Raw genomic sequence first — 17,018 nt, 5'->3', positions numbered from 1 at the left:
CTAAAAAACAAACACTAGCTAGCTATTATCTATAAGCTAAAAGACTAAATAATAAATACACGAATTGCATCATGCAGAAAACAGGAACCTGGAGGTGCGATGCTCTGAGTGTATGGAAGCCGTGTGTTCAACTACAGAATAAAGACATAGCTATGAAAATCCAAATATATTATAGCTCAATCATAGATTTTTTTGCAAGGGCAGATTACTTACATAAAACACATATGTTCCTCACAACAGCGTATAAAGAGGAATGGAGTTTAAATGCGGTAACAGGACTGGCCTGTTAGTTCAGGTTTTGTTCACCGCTGTCCGCTGCATCTAACGTGAGTTTGTGTGAGGGCTGTAGCCACAGCTGATAAATCCATGCCCCTGTGTAACTGTCGAGTCCCCCTCCCCTTGGCCCTCAGCACAGTAAACACCCTGGTCGGCCTGAGGTCTCCTCCCACCTTGGGCGCAGAAGGCAAACACATACCTGACAAATGTGTACTGTTCGTTGTACATCCAGGGCTGAAGTTCCAGGCTGGGGTACTTGCCAAAGGGTGGCACGATCAAGCTGAACACCAGGGCGATGCAGACAAACACAGCCGGCAGGACAATCTATAACCAGGGGGTAGGAGGGAAGAGAAATCGCAGGAGAAGGACAAGGGTTAGAAAGAAGGCCACAGGGCAAGGCCTCGTGAGTCCAGCCAGCCTCTCCGACCAGCCATCACTCGAGTGTGCACAGGGCGCAGCTCCACCAAGGCATTCTTGGCAGGCTGGAAGCAATGGAGACTGAAATCTAAACCTCTTCCCTCCGGGGCATTTCTGGAAGCTGGCAACACAAGGCCAGAGGCTGTGGTCCCCTGACAGGGGCACCAAGCTGAGAACTTCACAGAGTAAACAGTGGTCACATGTCAGGGTGACTTAGAACACCAGGTCCCTCTCCTTCCTGAAAACCTGAGAAAGACCACACTGGCCATGAGCTCAGCTCAGACAAAAGCTGAGAGCTGAAGCCTGGACCAGAAGCCAGAAGACCTGCAGTTTTGTTCTTTCTCTACTATAAGCGTATCCATGTAAAGTCACATCCCCTATGGCCTCAGTCTTCTCATTTGTAATCTGCAGACAGACTAGGTGACCCATTCAGATCCCATACTTTGATAAAACCCCTCTACAGCACTGTCTCCATGGAAAGGGAATAGCAGCTATTTCTTCCCCTGATGGCCTCAAAAAGCATGATTAATCTAAATCCTTACTAAACCACCTTAAACTTTACACCTGTACCTTCTCTGAAAACAATGACTTGTACATACTTTATAAGCAAACTCTAAGCTCCTTCCATTTATCCCTGAGAAATTTATCCGTTAAAAAAAAAAAAGATCCAAATGATGCCCCTGGTTCTAATGTTCTCGCGTTTCAATGCAGAAAAGTAATCACTAGGTGATTAATTCCATGGGAAAAAACTGTATGAGCATTATCTCATTTAATTATCATTACAACCCTAAGTAGTAATATCATTATCACCAATCAACAAACAAGGTAACTGGGGCTCAGGGAGACTAAGTAACTTGCCCAAGGCCAAAGAGACAATAAGTAGCAGAACCAGAATTCAAACCTAAGTCTATGCGCTCCAAACTCATATTCTGTGCATTACTCACATAGTCTGTAGAGAAGAATCTCTGCAACTTCTTTATACTTCTTGATTTTATAGAGTAGAATAATTTCATCCCTCCTAACCCAGCAAGTTAGCGTGCAAACACTGACATGCAGGCAAGAGTGTTATGAGTCTTCTCTGTTTATCTTTTTTTTTTGGTCTGACCTCTGATTATCTTTTCTATCAGTTTTCAGATAAACATCAACTTAGAGAAAAATAAAGTTTCCAATAAGTTCATATGTTGAGTGCATCTGGGCATATCATCTCTGAAGTTATGAAAGTTTAATTTGCCCAGCCAGTTTTTCCAACCTTTGTCCTTGTTATACTCTCCTTTATGATAAAACTAACACACGGTAATTACTAATGTGAGGTCCATTCTAATCACTTACTCATTTTAATCTTCATAACAATTATATCATAGATACTATTATTATCCCCATTTTACAGATAAGGACACTGAGGCTCAGAAAAGTAACCTGCAACAGATACATGAGTGCAAGAAGCAGAACTGGGATTGAAATACAGATCATCTGGCTCCAGTGTCCATCTTATAACAATGATGCTACCCTGCCTTCACTGGTCAGGGAGCCTGCAGCCCATCAAGGAAGGCTGAGTCCTTGGCCTGGAACAGCACTTCTCACCTGAGCAAAGAATCCCTTCCGACTCCGTTTGGCAATCAGCAGCCTCTTCCACAAAAGGGCCCCAAACTGCTGCTGTGTGAGTTTCCAGCCCTTCACCTGGTAGGAGCCTTTGCCGTCCATCCCGCTGAGCAGGTCTGTTTCTCTGGATTCTGCAGAAAGCCAACACTGAAGGTCACCTATTATATCAGGCATTTTTGACATCCCCACGCTCCTCCCTCCAGCATCTTCAGCAACCACCTTGGAGGCTTGCGTTTGAAGGTAAAAGTAAAGGAGTAAAGGGCCTTGGTGACAAATTCACATCCAAGGAAGAGGGATGACCCCAAACGTATGACAGCAGCAGTCCCTGCCTTTGGGTTCTTATCTGATGAGCACAGAAAAATGAAGGTGCTTTGAGACAGCTGAAGAGAGATGTTCACACATAATGGTGCTACATCACGCCATTCAGATGAATCAAGTCATCCTCAATTTCTTACAGAACATTCTACAAAACAGGCCATGTAAGTAGGCTGACATACTTGAGAACACACAATAGCAATCTGTCTCCCATTTATTGTATTTTTGTTAAAAGGTGGACACATTCCAGTGATCTAAGCACTAACGATGTATGAAGTTAGGGAGAACATGAGAGTCACACACTCACGTGGCACAGGCATGGGAGAGTCAGGAAGGTTTCTGTTCCAAAAAATTTTTATAGAAATCCTTGTCTTAAACAAACCATTTCTAACTGCGGTGGCTTGACATCTTACCAATAGTTCTTTCATTTCCTGCCTCCCGCTTCTCCATCCCAGTCAAATAGGCAGGGACACACTCATCCAAAACAGCTAAGTCTAAGGGTCCAATTAACTCTAAAAGCAAATGCACCTCGCTCTTTCAAAATCTTCCGTCCTTTCAGAGAACATTTATTCAACAATTAAACACCTAATGAACGCGAGGAAAGATAAGAAATGGATTCAGAGGATTGAGGGGCCATCTTTTGATGTGTGTGTATCTTGAGAGAGCGATCTCAGTGCAGTGAAGGAAGTGGTGAGGACAGGCTCTTTCAGGTTTGACGGTATACACAACCCTGAAAAGGGGAAAGTGGCTTTTCTCATTCTCTCTCTTCCCTTTGGACCCTGTAGGCATCTGTCATCCTGGTTCAAGGACCTCGAAAGATAACACCGGAGAAGAACATAAGAGAGAAATTCACTTTCTAGCAACGGAATGAAGATCTTGCCCAAACGGACCTGGATCTATGTCGGAATCATTTGGATCAACAGCATCATCTTCAGTAAATGGGCGAAGACAGCTCTGCTTGTCCCCGAAGACCCGTCTGTTTCGTCTTGCCGGTAGGGTGCCATCTGAAGGCAAAAGGAAGGAACCCCATGTTTCACTTTATTTGTAGCAAAACAAACTCTGAATCTGTAACAAATCTATCCACTAAAAGTAAGAATGTCATAAAACAATTTGAAGGGAAAGGCACAAGCCTGGTGAGCTAAGACTGCCTACAGGGGGCACAGCCCAGAGAATGTGCAGCCCCCCTGGAGGGTTACCTGAGGTCTCAGCATCCACCCCACTCTCTTCAGCCACTTTGAGAAATATCTGAAAAATAAGAGTGAGTGAGAGTGTCATAAGCACCACATTGTGAGAGCAACTGCCATGATTATTACATGACTGAATGGTATGCTAGCCCCTAAAGACAAAACGTAGAAGACTCATTTATTGATAACACTTTGTCAGAGTCACTTGGGAGAGAAGCCGTTTTTACCAGAGAACATTTCCCCAATGGTGAGAGCTATCCATCCAGACAATCATTTTCAAATTAAAGCTGTGACATGAGGACACTGCGGAAGGAGGAATTTGTTCTGAACCTACAGGGAATGAGCCAAGTGGCTTCTTCCAAGTCTATGGCCCCAAATCTTTGAGTAGGCTAGCACACCGTGATAGGTTATCCGAGACAGGATATCAAGAGAGGAGGGGTTCCCATCACTAGAAATGTTATGGCAGGGATTCCAACATCAGAAAACAATCTGAACTAGACCAATGATTCCCAAACTCTGATCTGCCCAGACGCTGCCCAGGAAGCATGCAATAAAAGCACAGACATTAAGGCCTTACCTCCAGAAATTCTGATTCAAAGACCCTGGAGCTGAGCCTTGGAATTTTTATTGTCAATAATATTCTCATATGATTCTGCTGCACAGTCAAACCTGGAGACTACTGGGCCAGACAATTTTATACCCCTTCCAGCCCTTGAGGTCTCTCTAAAGAGAGGCACTGCTTACACAGTAATAGAGTATGAGCTTTGAAGCCCAAAACCCCTGATTCTGAATCCTTGCTTGGTTTCCCTGAATGTCAACTTTCTCATCTTGTTATGAGGATTAAATGAAGTTACAATGATTGAAAAAAGCAAAACACACCAAGGTTAGCACATGGCACAAGTAGATTTTCCATAAATGTTGGCCATGACCGATGCATGGTCATGACACAGTCATACCAGGGAGCAATCCTAATACTTCTTTCCTGTATCTCCCACTACAACCTTAAAGGGTTAACTGGAACCAACACAACCCAGATGCCAACGACCTAAGCACTCAATGCCTAGGTCCATGGTGATCCTATTGCCAGTGGGCACGCAGGCTGCCTGTCTGGCGCCGGGATCGTTGGCCCTGCTCTATTCTGACAGCCAGCCACCGAACTTACTTCTTCCAGGGTAGTCTCTGAGATTCCGTAACTGGAGATGCCCAGGTCTGAGAGCCGGTCATCAATCTCATGGAAGAGTTCCACAAAGGCTCCCTCTTTGGCGGCTTCATAGGGCAGCACGTAGGTCAGCTCATGCCCAATGTCTTCCACCAGCCGGGCCTCGGCCACGTGCTTCCTGATGAGGTTGGAGATCGCGGAGACATCTGTAGGGACCAAAGAACAGACGCGGCTCAGCCAACTCCGAGGCCCCCCGTTAGGGGCCGGCCGCTCTCCACCTTCTCCCTTGCTCACTCCTTAGGAGCCCGCTTGCCCACACAGCACACATGGTCCAGACACTGAAGTCATTCCACGTGTTCATCTCTGGCCTGAGAGTTCCTGGGGGCGGGGGCTGGGTCTTATTCACCTTTGTACCACCAAAGCCGGGCACAGTATAGGTCCTCAGTGCATGGTGGGTGGCTGGCTGGCTGGCCGGCCTTCTGAGGCGGAAAGCCTGGTGGCTATTGCCTAAGTGCTAGGATTCTTCAATGGAAAGCTTGACTAAAGGAACTGTAAAAGAGTCTTCACCTTTCTCTAACCTTTTAAAGGAGGCTCCTTCTATGTCCCTCAATAGAGGGTTAATCAAACAGGGCACGGAAGGAGAGCCAGAGCCTTCCTGGGAACAGCCAGCTGTTAGGATGGGGAAGACATGGCCAGGGTAAAGGCTTCTGTTCCATATGTGTTATTGGTGACACTGGCCTCCTATACACACCTCCTGAGGGAAATCCAGCGGGCTGCTCCTCTCCTGGGCACTCACCCTCCCTAGGCACTGAACCTCAATCCCTCCACTATCAGCTTGGCTACTCAGCTCCACATCCCTGGTCTCCAGTGTCCAGTGTGCAGCCAGACCCACTCCCCTAAGGGATCTCCCCACCCCCAATCATCTCAGCGCTCTGGGACACTGCCCTGCCAGCTCCCAGACCAAGCCCCAGGCTCCCCAGCAAGCGTCAGGCCGATCCGCCACCAAGCTGCACCCTCTCCCGCAGCCGCCCAGCCCTAGCCCAGCAGCAAACCTTGAGTCAGCGCCACCAGCCTCTGCACCTCTCCTCCTCTGCCTCCACTCTGCCCAGCTGGGGGAAGCTCAGGCACCACCTGAATAAGAAACCCCAGAGTCCTTACCGATGGTCAGCGTGTCACTTTCATGGTCACTGCCCAGGCCAGCATCAGAACTGCTCTGAGAAACACTGTCCTCCTGATGGCAAAGAAGGAGGTAAGAATGGGTCAGGGACCAAGCAAGGTGCAGCCCCACCACCTTCACCTGGGGGCTTCCGAGAAGCTCTCTCGTGTGAGAACCGGAGCAAAGGGCTTCTCCTGGGAGGCATGCAACTGGGCTGCCTTGGCTTCTGAGGCCACTGTCTGATCTGACACATGGGCTGTGTGCACGGGAAGCAGAGCTCTCAAAAGAACTGTGGCCTGCCAGTGAGTGCCGTAACCAGGCCCTCATCGACTGTCTTGGGCGTGGGATTTACCTGCCTGGTTATCTAGCTCAGTGCTTCTCAAGCTTTAATTTGTGTTTCCTCACCAGAGGACCCTGTTAAAATGCAGATTCTAATTTAGTAAGTCTGAGTTGGGCCCAAGTTTCCGCATTTCTAATGAGCTCCCAAGTGATCCTGATACTGCTTGTCTCAGACTGCACTTTGACTCACAAGACATTAGTTAAAAGATAAATAAGTGGACAGGAGGTCAAGGTTGGGATGTAAGTGTTTTGGGTGCCAGTGTTTGCACACACAAATAAATCTCAGGCATGTACTGCAGTGCAGGGGAAAATGTACCTGGTTATTGTGCTCTGGTCCCACCTCTGTTATTCACTTGCTGGGTGACCTTGAATAAACTAAATCCCTACAAGCCTCCCTTCTCTCATCTGGGATAATAATTGCAATACCTTCTTCCCAGGGTTGCTCTGTACTTTGAGATGATAGATAAAAAAAAAAAAAGTTTGCAAATGATAACAATGCTGCAACTATTATCATGATTTTCCTTTATGGCCAGAGTCTGCCAGACTGAGTGTCTGGCATGAAATCGGTGCTCAATATATATTTGCCGTTTTGTAGTTTAAAAGTTAAGGTCAATGAGATTTAAAGGAAATGAGCAGGCACAGCAGGGCATTCTTCAGCTAAGGCTCGTAACTCTTGGTAAGTCTTTCTTCTTCAACAAAATTAAGTCCTCTAAGGGCCTTCTCCATCACTCATTGTGTCTCCATAGGAAAAAGGAAATGGGATTCAACAGAGCTAGCACGATGGGAACAGAAGTCTCCAGAGATTTCCATGTAGGAGGTACGATGTGACTCCAAAGGGACACAGAGCAGGGAGATGGTGGCGTCAAGGTGGCAGAATGGGGCAGATGTGGACAAGCCACTCACAGCCAATGAGTCCCGACTCCCCGGACCCGGCACCAGCCCAGCACTGAGGCTGCAACTCACCTTTTTCAGGTACGACACAGTGCTACTGCTATTTCTGCACGAGCTGAGGGAGGACTCCACATCCTTCTTGACCAGGGTCAGGTAGTAACCTGTCCCCAGCTGGTTCTTCAGGAACAGGGAGGAGCCCACGCAGCACAGCTTCCCATGGGAAATGATAGCAATCCTGTCCCCCAGGATGTCCGCTTCATCCATGTGGTGTGTGGAGAGGATAATGGTGCGGCCTGCCGGGAACAAACACAAGGACGAGGCACAGGTGAGGCCTGCTGTCCTCACTCATCGCAGTGGCCAGAACTACAGAAATACGAGCAGGGGAAAGCCTGGGAGAAAGACCCCGAGGCCTGTGTGCTCATGACCCCCAGGATGGCAGTGCTGTGAGGACGGCTGCTGCACCCTCACAGAATGAAGGACGGGAATGTTTATTTGGGAACTTGCTACATGCCAGCAATGTGCTACGTGGTCTAGGTGCATTCTCATTTAACTTAATCCTCTGTAAGGTGGGCACTCCCACCATTATAGATAAAGAAGCTTAGGCAAGTTAAATGACTCTTCCAAGGTCTCGGGCCAGCTTGAGCTGACTCCAAAGCTGTGCCCCTCATACTGTACCACCTTGTGTACCTTCTACCCCTCTAAGCTGACTGCACCTCTCCCATCCATTCATCCACTCTGTCAGCACACAAGTTTAGTGCCCCACGTGGGGACAGAGATGAAGGACAACACAGCCTCGGCTCTTGGGAATCTCAGTCTATAGGAGACCATAATTATACTGTACATGTGAAAGCTCTAGGCTGGAGGGAGCCCTGGGGGCCCACAGAGGATGCCCTTTATCCCCATTTCTCTTCTCCTTGCAGGCCCCTAGGGAATGAAGTGTAAACTTGAAGGGTCTTGGATACCAGGCCTCCCACTTGCACACCAGGGCGGAGCTCAGAGCTCAGCTCCACATTTTCCTTGAAAGCAATTCTGTTGCTCTAGCAGGAACAGCCACGAGAGACTCTTCCAGAGGCCGGCCCTCCCTCCCTCCCCCTCCCAGCCCAGAAGGCAGAGTAAATACACATCAGTTACCATGTCGATATTTCAGCAGCAGCTCCCATATTCCCCTGCGGGAGTAAGGGTCCACGCCGGCTGTGGGCTCATCCAGAATGACAACCTTGGATCCTCCAACAAAGGCCAAGGCCACAGACAGCTTTCTCTGCATTCCACCTATGGGACAGAGGAGACAGGATCCAGGGCCAGCTCCAGTGAGTGACAGCAGAGGTGGCGAAAGAGGGATGGAGGTGCCCACCTGGGGACAAGCCCGGAACACGTTTCTGACCCACCCTCCCACTCCCCGGGGAAGCCGGGGACACGGCGGCAGCTGTATTTCCTGCGTGTGTGTAGTCAGGGGCGGGGGGGTGTGCTGGATGAGGAAGGCAGCTCTGGGCCTCACCTGACAGCTGACTTGTTTTGCTTTTCAGTTTGCTTGGCGGCAAACCAACATCCAGGGCCATCTGCTCCATCTCTGCTTTCACGTGCTTCTCCGAGAGCCCTTTCAGGCGGGCGTAAAACCAGATGTGCTCTTCAACAGTCAGCCTGGGGACAGAGGGGCAGGTCGGCTCCGGGCCCCCAGGACGCACAGAACACAGTGCCTCCTCCCCCAGAACACGACAGGCACATTTTTCTTTCCCCACTTTTTTTTTTAACTTTATCAATTTCTGAAAAATAATCTCCAGGAAGGATTCAAGGTAGACCAGCAGTGAGCAGTCACGTGAGCTACTTGAGAAGCCAAAGCAGCAGGGTGACGGGTCACGTCCACCCGATTCCCCGCTGGCCTGGCCCCCGCGCGTCAGGCAGTGGCAGATCCTCAAAGGGCCCTCCCCAAGGCCCCACCAACCAAGGAGCTGCCTCGGCCTTAGCCTGGAGCAGCCCTCCCGAACCTCGAAGGACTTCAGCCCTGAGAGAAGGGGGGCCCCTGTGGAGGACACAAGCCCGGGCTGCTCACTGTAGATGTGAGGAAACCGGGGCCCAGAAGGGGGAATGCCCTCGCCCAAGGTCACAGAGCTCAGGTCTCTCTCTGCTCACCATGGCGGCTCCCTGCTTGGTGATGGGCAGGCTGAACGGTAGCAAAAGTTCTGAGCAGGAAACACGGGACCCATGTATCAAGGGCCCTGAGCTACTGCCAGGTGAGAGTGGTGGTGGTCTCAGGGAGGGTGTGTGGGGAGAGAGGATGTCCTTACTCCAGAAGGACAGGAACGGAGAGCACCGTTTCCCAGGCCTACATCCACCAGCTGGACTGATATAACATCCCCCATCCCACAATTCTGTTACTTTCCAACATCAAAGGACGACCTGCCCTCAACACATCCAGGAAGGTGAGGCCTGCTACCCCCAAAGGTGGTAAAATGCTTACCCGTGACTCACGACACACCTCCAAAGAGGCTGTGCTGGTACTCACATGTCAAACAGCACGTTATGCTGGGGACAGACCCCCAGGTTCTGCCGGATGGTGCTCATCTCGGAGCGAATGTCTTTCCCCAGGATGTAGGCAGTGCCCGAGGTGGGGGGGAACAACCCGGTCAGGATTGACCTAAGGACAAAAACGTTAAAGTACAGGAGTCAGCATTGGCCCTCCTGCCCTGAAGCTCCACTCCAGGCGGCAGCGTCCGGGCAGACGGCAGAGGCAGCAACCCTCCAGCCCCGTTCCTTCCTAATGGACTCCAACAGACCCCGACACAGCGAAGGAGTCTCTGCTTCAGTGAACAGCTAGGAGTGGGCCTATGTGTTGGAAATGGCAGTTTCAGCACAAGCATTTTTTAAATGAAGATTCCAATTTACAATGGGAAGTACACTTTAAAGCATGTATTCTTTTTATGCTTAAAATCATGTCCAAGTAAAAGGGACAAAGCAGAACAAATGATTCAAAGATAAAAGTAATTTTTGTGTTTGGCAGTTAGGATTTTTGCGCACCTTTTAAAGAGTTTCTGCAATGTTCATAATATATTGATTTTGCGTGCTAAAAATACATAAAAGAAAAACAGGAGGAAGAGATTACCTCTTCCCCCACCAAAATGCCCTCTGCAATGGCTGATGGACTACACTGAAAGCCACTGAGGTAACTCTGGTGTGTTTATAGCCTGTGCTCCCTTCTGAAGCTGTCCATTATAAGGTCCTTATAGGTCCCAGAGAAGGCAATCATACAGCCAGCCAGCTGCCCAGCTGTTTCTCACATCTGCTTAGAGACAGAGTTCCTGGAAATTACTTCCTCCCACCAGTACAGCCAATCTCTCTTTCCACATTCTTGCCTCACAGTTCTGACCCAACCAACTCCAAAGGAGACCTTTTCTCAGACTTGTCACAGTCTCAGGTTCCAAAAATACTGCACAATTCTGAGAACCGAAGGGGAAAGGTCATCTAAAGGCCTCCAGCCTATTTTAACCTGAAGAAATAATATCTAGAGAAAAACCAGCATTTGGAAAGCACTCTCGTGATTAGATAATACTTTTACATTCACCAATTCCTCATATGCTCTGCCCTCGGCCCGGTAACCAAGGCAATGTTCTTAGGTATGACTTTCTAACTGTAGGACAGAACCTTCCTGTGGCTGATTCTGAGAAAGCCACACCCTCTTCTTACATGGTGGTGGTCTTCCCAGCTCCATTGTGGCCCAGGAAGGAGGTGATCTGGCCCTCATAGAAATTCAAGGCCAGGCCGTCAACTGCCACCTTCATGCCATCTCGGTAAACCTTCATCAGGTTCTGAATGGACACGCCCAGCTTCAGGTGGGTGGGTTCCTCCTCCATGCAGACTGTGAGAAGACACAGGATGGAAATGAGCCCACAGAAGACACTGACGAGTGGAGTGTCAAGACGCAGGGGGCTGTGCTTGCACTTTTACAACTGTCCTCTCTCCACGGCTAGTTCTGGTTTCTCAGGCAGACGGGCAACAAATATTTATCTAGGGCCTATCTGGGCACTAGTGTTGGTGATGGGAATACAGTGATAAAGGTGCAGAGAGGAGGCTGGGGAAGAAGAGAAGGAACAGCAGGTGAAGCAGCTGACACAGCGGGCAATGGCGGGTGGTAAGGAAACTCATGAGCCATGCTAAGGAACATCATACTTCACCACTGGCGACTGGGGGAAGGGCACGGAAGAGATCAGCAGGGGAGCGACTTATGAATGACTTAGGAAGCTATACCGAACACAAAGAGCTCCCCTCCAAGAACCTGAGCAAAAAAGCCCAGAAGGCAGCGCCTTTGCTGAACTGTGGGCATCACTACCTACAGTCAGAAGCCAGGAGGGTATGTGCGCTCTGGGTAATGCAGGCTGAGCACATTACGAAGCACAGAACGAGCTCTGTGGCAGCCACCTGGCGTCAGCCTGCACAGGCGCATGCGTCTGTCATCAGGACAAGGCAGGCAGAGAGGTTATGGCTCCATAACCACGGCTGTCTTTACCTCTTCTTTCTAGCTGTCAGGATAGTAGGAAAAGTATGTGTATATGTGTTTGGGGGGATGGGGTGGGCGGAGGTGAAGGCAGAGATCAAGAGCCACTTTATTTAGAAGCCAAGAGAACAAAAGGAAATGTCCCTCAGAAGCCCAGATAGTGACTCCCCGGTAAGTCAACAGCACTGGACACAAATGCATGGGAGGATGTGGAAAGGGTCACTTCAGGGGATTTCTCCGCCCCTAAGGTGGTTTTAGGCTCTTCAGGCCGAGAGCCACCCCTTGCCCCCCACAGCCAGTAGGGGCAGCTGCACTGCAGTTAAGGGGAGGGTGGGTCAGCAGAACTTACTTTCTGATGTTCCCTTCTGGCTGAAACCAGGCTGGCTCTTCTCATTGCCTTCCTCGCCAAACCAGTAGGACTTAGTACAAGGGAAATACCAGGGCCTGGGGATTCCATATTGGCCTGAAAGCAAAGCACAGGTGTGAGCAAAGCTCAGCAACGTCCCGGCATCCCCAAGGTGTCCCAGCCAGACACAGCCTCCTTGACTCTCTCCTTGACACAGCCTTTGGAGACAGGACAAAATGGACTGGAGGTGGGGGAGGAGAGGCAATAACATTTACTGAGATCTCCTGTGTATGACAAACATCTTGCAGAATCTTTCCAGCAACTCCATGAGGCAGGTATCATCCCCGCTTTAGAGATGAGGAAACTGAGGGTTAAGTAGCCTACTCAAGGTCACTTAGCCAGTAAAGTGGAGGACTCAGAATTTGAATCCAGATCCGTATGATACAAAGTTGCATATCCAATGTGGGAAGTTCAGGTAGGGTACGTAAAAAACATTTCACATACACTCCCTTAGAGAAAAATCAGTAGGTGAAATGAGAAACAGTTAAATCTCACTCTCTCAGAATTTGATCTTCTATGAAAATGTATCCAAGGCAGGTCTTGGTCAAGGAGATTTATTAAGGGAAGTATAAAAATGAATTTTTATGAATACTAATTCGATTAAAGCACAGGCAAGGGCTGAGAGCCAATGTATCTTATTATTCACAAGCTGTACTCAGGAAACAGAACATTTGCTGGTGGTAATTCAGGGGATACAGAATTAGAGACCTGGGTCAGCATTGGGAGGACTCTCCTGGGCTAGCCGACCCAGTGTGACCCACCTGGGTTCACCTCCAAGCACCTGCTCTTACCAGCTTTGTGGCCACAGGCAAGTTATTTAACTTCTTCGGGTCATAGTTCTCTCATTTGCAAAAACTGGCTAGAACGATAACTCCCTCAGAGTAGTCTTATGAGGATTAAATGAACCAAAGTATGTAAAACACTTTGCACAGTGCCTGGCACACGGTGCTCAAGAAACAAGAGCTATGTCAGTACTAAGAGCTGTACTTTTAGCATCAGCTGCTTCTCCTTGGAGACTATTTGTTTGCCATAGGTCCAAAGCCCTAACCACTTTCCAAGGAGACCCAGGCCCTGCAGAAATTCCAGCACAAAGGAAGGAAAGCCCTACAGCTAGAAATTTCATTTCCCTGGCTGATGTCTAAAGCAGTGTGGAAGCTCAGTGTACCTGGAAACACAGCCTCGGTGTACCACGTCATCACCCCGTAGAGGAAGGCGTCAAACAGCATCATGGAGACCGAGGTGGTGAGGTTGAAGCCATCTTCCTCCATGGGGCTCTCAAAAAGGTTGTCCCATTGCACCCCAATGCCCTGCTCCTCAAAAAGGGCAAAGTACTCACAGCCAAAGCCAAAAGCCACAGGAGACAGCAGGCTCTGTGAGAAAGATGCAGAAGTCACTCATCCATCTCCTTGTTTCTCATTCTCCTACCACTGCTAATGCAAATGTCACCTGGAGAAAGGTGAATTTGCCAAGTGGATCAATTGCAAGATATGGAAATATTTATCTACAGAGTCCCTTTAGGGGAGTGGGCTCCCTGGCAGCACATAAAGTGATTCTATTTATAAGCACTCATTATGCTCACACATTTCAGAAATGCATGTATGATGGAATGTAAAACTTTTAGAATTCTATGCTTCCGAAGGTGCCTCAAGGGCTCAGCAATCCTGTCCCTTACACACACACACACGGTCCTCTCAAGCTCCCTGCTCGGCCAGTGATGGCTCAGTGTCATAGGAGCCTGTCTGGGGCTGCTGATGTCTAACGGGTCCAGACAGAGGCATCTGGAGCGTCCTGCAAAAAACTCAGGACAACTCAGTCTTATAGGGACTTGCACCCCCTCGGAGGCCTCTCCTCTGTACAAGGGAGGGGAGTGAAGTCCGGGATTTGCAGGGAGATCGAGTACCTGCTCCTCAGTCTTGAAGTTCAGAAAATATTACTCAAGTGAAACCCCATACTGGACACAAGGGAGACAAGAGTCCAGAAGGAGCCATTTCTGATCTCAAGAGCTTTCAGTTCTATCTGTGGCTATGACTGTGGTGAGCTTAACACGGCCAGCAGAGCTGGGAGACAAAAGGTAGAGCTGGCCTCTATTGTCTAAAGGCATCCCCCAGTGCCATTTACCGCATGCAGTGCAGTCTGGCTCCCTACAAAATACCATTGGATTCAATTCAACCAGCGTTCACTCAAAGGACTAAAAATAAGCAATTGAATAAGACACAGTCCCTGCCTTCAAGGAGCATAGAATCTAGAACTGAGGTTCAAGTCCCGTTGGAAAGAGAATCTCTTATCTTCTGTTCTCAGCTTGGACTATAAAGCAGAAGTGAAATACCAGGTGCGGCTGTGACTGCAGCTACTGCAGAAGGGCCAGAGTTACTCACCGCAAAGATCTTGAGTGTGAAGCCCACGTAGTCTTGCCACGCCACGCACAGGACGTAGGGCAGGTACAGCATGAAGTAAATGATGCCTCCACAGGCTGCCGCCAGGTTGGCTCTGGAGAAGAGCGTGCTGATCAGAAAGCACTGCAGGATGGTCACCACGGCGAACACGGACAGAAAGACAAACACCACACTGGGGTCGCTGTAGGGCAGCAGGTTTCCTAACTGGGAAGGAAGAGACCCAATAAGACTGTCAATAATCAGTGATATATGGGAAGAAGCCAGGGCTTATTCCTGCTCATCTTAAAGACAATACAGAGGAACAGTGCTGTTCATTTTTCTGACGAGTGAACTGAAATCTACTGAAGGGAAATGACTAGCCCAAGACCACACAACAAAGTCATGGTAGAGCCAGAAACAAAACAAAGTCCAGGCTTGATATTCACCAAGGTTCATCTCAACAGACAATTTTGTTCTTTGTTTTTCCAAGAAATAGTATCACTTGGATTCTCCTTCTTCTATAAGGACTATGACTCTTGGCACCAAGAAAGAATTGTGGGAGACAACATCCCACGTGGCTTCTCCCTCCGAAAGCCAAGGAAAAGGGTCAGGCCATGTTAACATCCCCCATGAGAACCTGCTATGGACTCTGGATCCCCGCAATTATCCAAACTCTGTGGACTCTTCAAGTGTCTCTCTAGCAGTTGGTTCTATTTCATTCAGCAGGACCCACCAGCACTCAGCTGTCACAGAGTGGCTCTCACCCACCAGCCACAGGACCTCCACCCCGGCCACATAGCTCAGCCCTGGCAGTCAGACATCAGAGCATGAGGGGGCCTTGACTTTAGCAAGAACTGCTCTGCCACAGTGTCGGGTAACCCCAGTGAAGTCCTTAACCTTCCTTGGCCTCATTTCCTTGTATGTTAAATGGGTTATTTAGTGAGGATATCACAAGACAGCACACATATGTGCTTTAAACAGTGCTTGGCAATCAGTAAGCGCTCATTTGTAATGAATAGTAGCTGGTATTAAATTAAATGTTACTTCCTTTCCCTTTGCACCCCTCCACTTTTAAAAACATTTATTTTTTTAAACAATGCATCCTTAAATGAAATGATTGTGAAAAAATGGCATATAAACCTATTAATGTAAGGGGTGGACACAGAACTGCACTGTACAGAGTCCCCTTCGAGGAAGGACTTGTTGTCTGGCTGTCAGCAGACAGCCTCAGGTGTCAACCCCTCTAGGTTTGTCCCAGCTGCGGACAGCTGCCTGGCCCTGGGGCACACCCTTCCAGTGACTAATGGAAGGGCCTGGGTCTATGGGGTGTCAGGGAGGGAGGCCTTGGGGTAACCTAAAGGGCTGGACATTTCAGCTCCGCGGCAAGAGTGCCCGGGGGGTTGGCCGTACGTCACAGTTCAACTCCTCCCTCTGCTCAATCCTGTATCCTCCCCATCCCCTCTAGAGGTGTGGATCCCTAAGAAATACCCATACCCAAACTCTGCCTCAGCCTCTGCTTCCAGAAAATCCTAACGTGCAACAATATCCATGCTTCTGAGTATGGTTTTTAGAAATTCTGGCAGAATTACCACCCAATACATCTAGGAAAATGAGTAACTCTCTGATACTGCCATGAACCATTGCCAAACAGCATGCATAGTTACGCTCGTGCTCACCTGGGACACAAGACCCCTAGGTTCAGTCCTGCTTAGCTGCTAACCAGATGGGTTGACTCTGGACAAGTTGCTGCCCTTCTCTCGGTCTCCCCTTCCCCAACTATAAAATGAGGGAATTGCAGGGAACAGCACATAGGACCCCTTCCCTTCCGAAGAATCCGTGCCTTTCTTCTGCTCACATGGCCCATGGGGGCAGGGAGGGGCCGGTGAGGCAGCCTTACTTTCAGGATGACCACCAGCAGGCCGGCGCTCACGAGCAGGGGGATGAGGCTGCTGATGAACCAGCTGAACCACAGGATGCTGTTGTCCAGGCCCATGATGCGCATGGTCTCCTTCAGCCGCGCCTCCTTCTCGTACACGATGCCCTTGATGATCACAGCCACAGAGTAAATCCAGGCCAACGTCATGAAGAGGGGCATTGACCGGCTCATGACCCGCAGGAAGCTGGAAGGGCGGGGGGAGGAGCAAAGGTGAGTGTAAGCCAGGCTCCTGGGCCAACACCTCTGGGTCTGCACACAAGAGAAAGCACCAGTACTGAGCCCGAGACGGGCAGACCTGTGCACCCTGACAGTTACGCTTCGTGAGTGGGGTAACGCAGTGATGACACTACTAACAAAGTGATGCCAAAGAAAACTTCTTTGAGGGCTTTTGCTTTAGTAACCAGATAGCTCTCAGATGTCATTAAGCTAAGTGGGGGTGATTTTAAGGTACTAAAACAAAACCAACAAAACCAAAACACCGA

General features: G+C 49.2%; 1 protein-coding gene across 1 annotated transcript in view; it reads right to left on the bottom strand.

The window, feature by feature from the left end:
• The window catches only part of ABCA1 (ATP binding cassette subfamily A member 1), a 138,370-nt gene that overhangs the window by 28,469 nt on the left and 92,883 nt on the right, over positions 1-17,018 (bottom strand). The window contains exons 15-29 of the mRNA XM_060154710.1: positions 16,498-16,720; positions 14,604-14,825; positions 13,394-13,598; positions 12,172-12,285; positions 11,015-11,186; positions 9,837-9,968; positions 8,832-8,974; positions 8,468-8,605; positions 7,409-7,629; positions 6,109-6,181; positions 4,954-5,156; positions 3,804-3,852; positions 3,498-3,611; positions 2,275-2,423; positions 476-600 (exon numbers count right to left, since the gene is read on the bottom strand). Coding sequence (XP_060010693.1) covers positions 476-600; positions 2,275-2,423; positions 3,498-3,611; positions 3,804-3,852; positions 4,954-5,156; positions 6,109-6,181; positions 7,409-7,629; positions 8,468-8,605; positions 8,832-8,974; positions 9,837-9,968; positions 11,015-11,186; positions 12,172-12,285; positions 13,394-13,598; positions 14,604-14,825; positions 16,498-16,720 — 2,283 coding nt within the window. The remainder of the gene's footprint in view (positions 1-475; positions 601-2,274; positions 2,424-3,497; positions 3,612-3,803; positions 3,853-4,953; positions 5,157-6,108; positions 6,182-7,408; positions 7,630-8,467; positions 8,606-8,831; positions 8,975-9,836; positions 9,969-11,014; positions 11,187-12,171; positions 12,286-13,393; positions 13,599-14,603; positions 14,826-16,497; positions 16,721-17,018) is intronic.

This window comes from Lagenorhynchus albirostris, chromosome 7 (genome assembly GCF_949774975.1).
Source record: "Lagenorhynchus albirostris chromosome 7, mLagAlb1.1, whole genome shotgun sequence".
In the NCBI taxonomy this organism is placed as follows: domain Eukaryota; kingdom Metazoa; phylum Chordata; class Mammalia; order Artiodactyla; family Delphinidae; genus Lagenorhynchus; species Lagenorhynchus albirostris.
The sequence above is the reverse complement of the archived record's forward strand: the minus strand, read 5'-3'. Positions and strand labels throughout refer to the sequence as shown.